This window comes from Phragmites australis, chromosome 21 (genome assembly GCF_958298935.1).
Source record: "Phragmites australis chromosome 21, lpPhrAust1.1, whole genome shotgun sequence".
NCBI lineage: Eukaryota > Viridiplantae > Streptophyta > Magnoliopsida > Poales > Poaceae > Phragmites > Phragmites australis.
The window spans coordinates 6535616-6544592 of record NC_084941.1 but is presented as its reverse complement, the minus strand read 5'-3'; the positions used below and the strand labels follow the sequence as shown (position 1 = coordinate 6544592).

At 41.5% G+C, this 8977-nt stretch overlaps 1 protein-coding gene across 2 annotated transcripts; it reads left to right on the top strand.

The window, feature by feature from the left end:
- Positions 1-2823: 2823 nt before the first annotated feature.
- Positions 2824-4959, top strand: LOC133902953 (protein G1-like5). 2 transcript variants are annotated; one of them, XR_009907171.1, is made up of 3 exons: positions 2824-3135; positions 3348-4264; positions 4504-4959. XR_009907171.1 is itself a non-coding variant. In XM_062344281.1 (2 exons), the coding sequence occupies exon 2, from the start codon at positions 3348-3350 to the stop codon at positions 3963-3965; it is 618 nt and encodes a 205-aa protein (XP_062200265.1). In that variant the 5' UTR covers positions 2824-3135; the 3' UTR covers positions 3966-4438. The 2 variants fall into 2 exon arrangements, 1 of the variants encoding a protein (XP_062200265.1); XM_062344281.1 differs by lacking the exon at positions 4504-4959 and having other exon boundaries at positions 3348-4438.
- The last annotated feature ends 4018 nt before the right edge of the window (positions 4960-8977 follow it).

The window sequence follows — 8977 nt, the reverse complement described above, 5'->3', positions numbered from 1 at the left end:
TCATGTATTTTTAAAAGACATAGGATCATGTAAAGAAGACTAGCAAAATTAATTTCATGATTTTTGGATTAGCAAAGAGTTAACTATACATTAACTAGGTTTAGCAAATACATTTTTTCATAGAAAATATTCAACTTTTTTATTAGCATAAATACTTTTATCATGTACATCATTTTACAAAGAAATCAACAAAATTAGTTTCAATAGACTTGAAGCTCAGATGAATTAATTATTGATTTTATAAGATTAGGCTATTTTTTGTTTTTTTAACTTCACTCGGTATTTGAGAAAACCATGAGGTAAATTAGAAAAACTAAACTAAATTGGTGAGTTCGCTCGGTAACCAGTCCAATTCGAACGGTTATTGAATACCGATTCGATCAATTTTTCTCCGAATTACAAATTTAACAAGTGAATTTTGAACGAACTCTCACCGAATTTTATGCGGTTTTCACGATAACCGTGAATTTCCGGTTATCGCCGGGACCAATTTTCATACCTCAAACAATATTGTGAACCTTGATTGAGCGAGGCTACATGTCTTTGCTTCTAATATGAATCGGTAGTGCTTATTAAATCCATAATCTCAACCATGAAGGTTTAGGATATATGGGCAACCCTCGAGAGAAGGATCTCCCTTCGTTCTTGACGAACACATGATGTTCACCGATTATCGAGGTATACTCTCCCGTTAATTATATTCTACCTAATTTCCCCATTTTAAATCAGTGGTTGTGCGCGTAATTTTATTTGATTAACCATTTCATTGGCACCCGTGTGTTTGGTCGAAAGTGCCTATTAAACATTTGATCACAATATTTTCAGAGTTAGACAGTGATGCATGAATTCACTTTATGTGGTATATATACACTACATGTATATAGTCAAGATGGGATTACCAATCGACCCAGAACAATACCCACAAAGGTGCACTGGTTCATCATAGTCGCATCTACTGTTGTGTGTGCAAGCGGCGTCCATGATTGGTCACGGCAGTGAGCAGTAGCCATTGTCCTACGAGTCAAAGAGAGAATAGTAAACACTGCAATGAACCAAAAAAGACCACTTCCGAGGGGAGCGAACCGTGCCCGTGGGTCTTGCTGCGCCCTGATCAAGCTTTCCATCAAAAGGGAAACCTGCACTGTTGGGAGCTAGCAAGCTAGGGCCCAGATAATGATGAGTTAAATCTAGCTACTTTTGTTTAAGGTGGGTTAAAACTACTTAACTCAGATCAAGCATTTTTTTTAGTGCAGGGTGGTTTTGAATTGAAGCTCGATTTGAGATTTTCTGTTGCTTTGTGTATAGAGTTTCAATCTTTTCTGTTAGTTTAATTTATTTTCTTTTTTTCTATGTAATGGCTACGTGTGTTACTCCTATGGAGAGACCGGAACACTATTTCATACAAAATTATAAAGCTTGCTTTATTAAAAAAGATCGCACTTAAATGAGAGATACACGGAGTGTACATAGGAGAAACGTCCGCTTGTCATGTCCTTTTTCTCCTTACCATCATATCCTTGGCCCTAAACTATGTTTTTAATTAGGGTCCGTTATTTGTACTTTGTAACGTAGGAATTCACTTGAGTCTTGCAAGACTTTTACATGAAATAATCAATTCCTTGAAGAAATCGAGAATTCCTGCATGGGCCGTACTACGTAAGCAACATGTATATTTTCAATTCTGGCGAACTGTGCTTAAAAGAGACATAGTTAAGTGATATTGACATGATCCTCGAAATAAAACTTTAATTAGTACTACTTTTATTGTAATATTATGGAAGTATTTTTTTAAGATAAATTTAATTGTATTATTTTTAAATATTCAAACTCAATATATAAAAAACAATTTGTAACCAAAATTTAAAATGGTTGACTCCACACAACAAAATCTTCCAGCATTGATTCTATTTCATCTCGTTCCCATTCTTTAGTTGCGAATTTGTACGTTTCATTAAGGGATGTATAGTGGAACATAGACTTGTCTCTCGAAAGATAGACGATAGCATTGGAGAATCAAGATGAAAAAACTTCAAGATCTTCCACTCTTCATGAATTAATCCACTAATTCTTTGTTCTGATTTGTATCCTCCATTCTCGTTCATCAGATTTTAGAAAAATTGTGGATAAGCTCTAAAAGCCTGCCGAGTGGAGGAAAACTTGGTGCGTATGTCATTAATCCGTGAGAGATAAAAATAATTCAATCTGCCCAGTTCCGAGTTTTTTTTATTGTTTGAGCATTTGTTTTACTCTCTTGAGCATTGGAAGAAGGTGAAGCGGATGACGTGATGCCAAATCAGCGCCATGCGTGCATAGATATGCCACGTTGTGAGATATTGATATGCTATGCATAACTTAAACAAGTTATATGAATCATTTGAGCAATCGTTAGCTGCACCCACCACACAAGTTGTTGTAACCGCGTGGTGCAATTTATACCAAAAAAAATTCCCACACAAAACTTTTTTTAGAACCTCTATCAGAGACACAAGGCACAAAAAGGATAAACATGTCGAGATCCCACCAAAGCACAGGTGGATCTCCGTAAGTCGAAGCGATTCCGGTCACAATTCAAGTAGGTGAACACCGACAATCAGCTGCCAGCAACACACAAATCACCACTCCCCGGCCCTGCGGCGGTGACCGACGCCGGCAGACCCATCCGCCGAGTTCCTCCGCCCCCGGCCGCCGCCTCCGCTCCCCGCCCGGCTTGTCGGTGTAGCAAACAGATTTTAAAACCCTCGCCGTACCGATGAATGATATTTCCCTGGTCACCGCCCCCCCCCCTCCGCCTGCCCTCGCTAAAAAAACCTGCTTTTCCTCCCGTCACATCACCTTTCACTGCCCACTGTCTCCTCCCCGGCCCTTCCCCCATCGCCCTCGGCCCTCGCTGCTCTGGCCTCCCCTTCTCCAATTAATACTCACCCCAACCTCTTCCTCCCGCCTCCCTCCCCCTCCACCCCAAGCCCACCTCCCGCTTCCTCACAAAGAGGGCCAGCATGCGGTGAGCGAGCGAGCGATCTGTCGTCGTCTATTTCGCGTGATCTCCGGCGATCTTGGAGGCGAGGCCGTTCCGGTCTGGCTGGGCGGCTAGGTCCGTCTCGAGGAGAAGAAGGGAGCAAAGCGAGGTGAAGTGAGGTGAGTGAGTAGTAGTGGCCGCGAACACTATTTATACCCTCGGGGCGCGTGCGTGCGGCGTTCTCTCTCTCACAGGACCACAGCTCCCCAAGAAGCCACCGCGCGGGCGCGCACACGGAGTCCTCGATAGATAGATCTCTGCTTGCTTCTGACGCTTTCAAGATCGCTGCTTGCTGATCAGTTGGTCTCGGTTCTTGGTTGGTTATTAACAGATGGACCTGGTGCCGCACCCGGACAGCCCGCACTCCGACAACAGCGGCGGTGGCGCGGCGGCGGGGTCCGTGTCGTCGGTGGCGTCGTCGGCTGCGGGGGCGGTGGCGTCGCCGAGCCGGTACGAGTCGCAGAAGCGCCGAGACTGGAACACGTTCGGGCAGTACCTGCGGAACCACCGCCCGCCGCTCTCCCTCGCGCGGTGTAGCGGCGCGCACGTGCTCGAGTTCCTGCGCTACCTCGACCAGTTCGGCAAGACCAAGGTGCACATGCCCGCGTGCCCCTTCTTCGGCCACCCGGCGCCGCCCGCGCCCTGCCCGTGCCCGCTGCGCCAGGCGTGGGGCAGCCTCGACGCGCTCGTGGGCAGGCTGCGCGCCGCCTACGAGGAGAACGGCGGGCGGCCCGAGAACAACCCCTTCGGCGCGCGCGCCGTCAGGCTCTACCTCCGCGAGGTCCGCGACCACCAGTCCCGCGCGCGCGGCGTCAGCTACGAGAAGAAGAAGCGCAAGAAGTCCGCGGCGCACCCTGCCGTCCCCGCCGCCGTCATCTCCTCTTCCTCCCATGACGGCAACGGCCAACACCACCTGCCTCCGCCGCCGCCGCCCGGCGCCGCGGCGTGACCATCCATGTCCAAGAACGCCGGAGCTGCTTGCGCGCCTTCACCCACCCACGCGGCCGCGCCCCATGTGTGCTGCCGCGTGCACTACTCGCCTCCATCGATCTCTAGGCTCTAGCTAGCTCCTCATCTACTACTACTACCACCATCTCTAGCGAGTTCTTCTTGCTACAATCCCTAGCTACTCTAGCAGTCTAGCTACGACTAGTTCATGGACTACTGCTACAAGTTAGTCACTTCCTCTTTCATGCCTGTTACTGGTATTATTATCGCTACTGGCACTGCTACTGCCTCCTTAATTAGGTCAGTTCTCTGATCATTTCCCAACTTGATGACTACTATTTGCTGGTGATTAATTTCCTCAATTGGCCTGCTCCTCCCTGTGTAATTCCTCATGCTGTTTGTGATGATATGCCATCTGGTAGCTCCATGGCTTGTTTTAATCGATTCGGTGCAGTTAATCACCTTCTATGATTCTTTCTTGCTTGTTTCTCGCTGCTGATCTATTCTCTACCTGATCGTCTTGTTCTCGCAACAAGTAGATCAGGTAGCTGGTGTGATGTTCTTGTAGTTCTTGCGTTCTTGCCACAAGTAGTAGGTGGTGTGATGCGTTGAGTCATGCCAGCTTCTATCGTCCTCGCTTGGAATCAACGTACTGCTGATGAGGGTCAAGGATGGATGGATTCAAAGGTCCATGGCCTGCAGCCAGCGATGGCGATGCTGTGTGCTAGCCTGCTAGGCTGCTTCTGCTGCTGCTCTTTTGGGGCTCTTTTGCATTGCTTTTTATGGTACTTGTATTGCTCATACCATAAGTAGCTAGGGTTGCCTGGTCATCATGGGTGCCTGCCATGGAGACCACCGACTGGAATGTATGCATATATAGTAGAAGCAGATTACTAGCTTCTAATCATGAAGGTTTGGTTCGTGTGTGTTCAGTGGCCGAATTTGAGGATAATGAGATCAGTTTATGCTCTTCATGTGTTGTTTGATGTATTAGTGCTAATTTATGGCATGCTTGAAATGCATAAATTTCATAGGATATTGCAAAAAAAAAAAATAGTAAGAAAACAGCTTATTAAAGGTCTAGTTGGCTAGAAGAATTCTTAAAGCTGGTTATCTTTAGCTCTAAAAATTGGTAGAGCTGGAGCAATCTGAACATAGAGGGTGTTTGGGTGACCTATCTTGAGGGTGGTTTGGCTGACTCATCATGTTTTTTCTTAGACTAAAACTAGATGCTTAATAGAGCTAGGAGCTGGAATGCTTAGGCTGGAAAGAAGGAATGCAAAATAAAGGAATGGTGAAAATATAGGGATATGATAGAGTAAAAAGTGAAAAACTATGTGAATCTAAAACACAGTAATAAAAATTTTGTAAAAATTTTGGGTTGTTCGGATTAAGCAACTAGAGATCAATTGTTGGAGGGAGAGCGACGGTCCTACGACCCACGAGGTTGAAATCGAAAGGCATCGCGCCATCACAGGCTGCAACGTCTGCCTCGGCTTACGCGAAGGAAGAGAAAACCATAGGTGGGAGCAGGGTTCAAAAAATCGCGGTTACCGACCTTCCCGGTCCGGTCCGATTTCAAAAACCGCTCGGTAACCGAAATTTGAATTCAAAAAATTCGAAAAAATAAAAAAAATTCAAAAAAATTCAAAAACAAATCTTAAAAAAAACTAGACACAATTCTAAGAACTTCTGTGAAAAACAATTTCAAAAATAATGTCGTTTGCATCATATTCTATAGGGAAAAAGTTTGAAAAAAATTGAAACGTGCAGCTCAATTATTAACTCACGTTAAGGAAAAGTGTAACATGCAAACACATATTTTTCTTGTATAAAACGTATTTTAAGAGAACCTTTAAAATTGATTTCACTTTATTTAGAGTTTTATTAAATTCTCTATGATTTTTACAAAGTTCACAAGCATAAAGTGAATATGTTAAGAAAAATCACTGTAATTAATTTTTTCATGTCTACTATTATTTTTTCTACGTAAATCATAATATAAATAAGCTAATGAAAGTGGTTTCACTAATTTTTAAGGTGTGATGGATCAGTTATGAATTAATCTAGTCGCAACACATTTACACAATCATGCATGTTACAATAACTAATTCATGAGTTCATATATTTTTAAAAGATATAGGATCATGTAAGAAGACTAACAAAATTAGTTTCATGATTTTTGGATTAGCAAAGAGTAAACTATGCATTTACCTTGGTTTAACAAATAAAATTTCTCACAGAAAATTTTGAACTTTTTTATGAGTATAAATACTTTTATCATGTAGATCATGTTACAAGGAATCCAACAAAATTTGTTTCACTTGATTTGAAGCTCGGATGAATTAGTTATTGATTTTACAAGATTGAACCCTTTTTTAGATTTTTTGTTGAACTGCGCTGAAATTCGATAAAACCGCTCGATAAATCGAGAAAACCGAGCGGTTACCGAGCCAAACCGCTCGGTAACCGACCGAATCAAAAATGCGAGAAAATCAATAACTAATTCATCCGAGCTACAGTATTCCAGAGGAAAGGGATTGCTCGGTTCCTTCGTTCCAAACGCTCTGCTCGTCTTCCTTTCCACCGTTTTGGTTTGTTTCGTTTTTCCTGTGAAAATCCTTTGATCCAAACGGTGCCTTAGGAAGTGTTTGGTTTATGTTCATGTAATGGGATGAAGTGGATTTATTTTGTTTTTAAACTGTTTAGATGGAGAGGAGTGAGATGAAATAGTTTGGAATTAGAAAATACTTTTTAAAGACTCGAGACACAATCGTTTAAAAACTAGTGAAATATAGTCGTTTCATTTTAAATGTGACACTGACGGGAAGATCAAAGTATTAAAATAGATTTGTTTCATCTTATCCATTATTTTATCCTATGTATATGAATAAAATTATCTTATCTTCATATATATAGTTTTATTTCACTCTCTAACTAAATATTACCTAACTAAACACTACCTTACATAGGAAACACTACCTTAGCTAAATATTAGCTAACTAAACACTACCTTACATAGGAAACACTACCTTAGCTAGGAGATGGAACGTTGAAAGAAAAGAGCCTAAAAAAAAAGAACCTAATTTTCTCATGAATGCAACATTCTACGGGACCTTCAGTTTGTAGCAGTACCGTTTGTTTTTGTCTGTGAGTGCAGTCTGTGTTTCTGTCTGCAAAGTTTATACTGGTCGCTATTTAGGATGCCTTCCTCACTGCCATATACATTTTGTGCTTTTTATGGTAGTAGGTAGAAGACTATAAGTAGAAGTTTTGTCCGGTTGCTGCAGGCTGCCTAAGCTTTGCCTGCTGCATCATTCCGAGTTGAATGTGTAAGTTAGCTTTTGTGGTTTATACATGGAGTGATCAATGCAAGTCCAAGCACATATAGAGCCTCGTATTTGAGGAAAACAAGACTAGTGCGGTGTAGTGTATTTGGCAGTTAGTCTGCAGTGTAACAGGAGTGTACCATCTAAGCCAGACTGCATGCTTGCTTGCTTTCTTCCTTTATTGGTGCTTCTGTTGATCCCAAAAAAGAGAGACGATTGACCAGTACATGCCCATCCCACTGCTTCCCTCACATCAAATCGAAGCATGGCTGTAAAGCTTTTGCAAGGATCTCGCTAGCTGCCAACGGGGTGTTCTCCCTAGCATTGTGGCCATTTGTCCATGGGTTAAATGCAAGAGAGAAAACCCCAGTGTCAGTCTCCCAGACTCTCAGCCAACAGAAACTGAGCTACTGCACATACACACACTCGATCTCTTGTCGCTTCCCACAACATATTGCTATAAAATGCATACTATTCAGCTTTGAGCTATACAATTGGAGTGCATTTGAAGTTTGAACAGTATCTATACAGCATCATTTGAGCTTTCTTTTAGGGATATCTTTTCAGTGACGGTGCAGTTCTATCTCTGTGGGGTCTTTGTTAGTTGGCAGTTGGCACACGAAGTATAGGACTCTACATATCCACAACATAGTAGTCCCATTTCCACTTTTTAATTGCTTGCTATTGTTGACATGTACAACACATATATATATATATATATATATATATATATATATATATATATATATATATATATGGTTGAAGTTTATTTTAGATCAGATTAAGGTTGAGTTTTCTACTCAAGACTGTACGTACTTCGACATCATTCGTGTCTCGTTTCTTGAGGGAAACACCTTTTCATTAAGATAAATAAGATTTATGTGCAAAACTGTAGCTAAACATATAGTACTTACATTCGTAAACAGTATGATCCTATAAGTTGCTAAGTGTAGTTGTTTGTATATTTCAGTTCAGAACCATGCTGTGAACATCTTTCCACTCCGTTTAGGAATATGTAATTTTTATGTAGTTCTTGCCCGAAATGAATTGTTTCTGTGAAGTTCCAGAGTTCAAAATTAAACACACTTCCAGTGTTTAACTATTTATAATTTATGTATATAAATGGCAAAACCTCGACTAGAACTAACGTTCCCTCTTTTGGACATTAATAAACGCCTCGGACTACAACTTGACCATAAATTTATGTTCCTATAAGAGTGTTTATGACAAAATCATACTGTAATTTCATATGATCAATCTAAATAGTTGAGGTGATATTTCTAGTTGAAATTAAAATAGACTAAATGTATGCACTACGTTGGACGAAGTCCCTAAAGGCAATTTAATTTGACTACTATTTTATTATAATATATGCTTATCAGTTATGAAATATAACAAAGTTATAATGTAATGTAACTACTTTAATTTCGGGGACATATCTATTCATTTCATCTTCAAATGTACAAACTCGATATAAAAAATTACAGTAATTGATGTTTAAAGTTTAATAGTTTGACCACACATGCAACCAAAACTTACCCCTTCAAATTAGCTAGCAGGCATCTGATCAATTCTTTCGTTGATGGCTTAAAAAAATATCTTTCATTGATGCAAGAAATAGTCGCCCGTGTACGGCCACCCTGTCTCTTGACGGCACCACCTCGCGCACCGTCGGTACCTGCAG

What these genes read in the sequence shown, in the direction of transcription:
- LOC133902953 (XM_062344281.1), top strand. Translation starts at nt 3,348, where the DNA reads ATGGACCTGGTGCCGCACCCGGACAGCCCGCACTCCGACAACAGCGGC.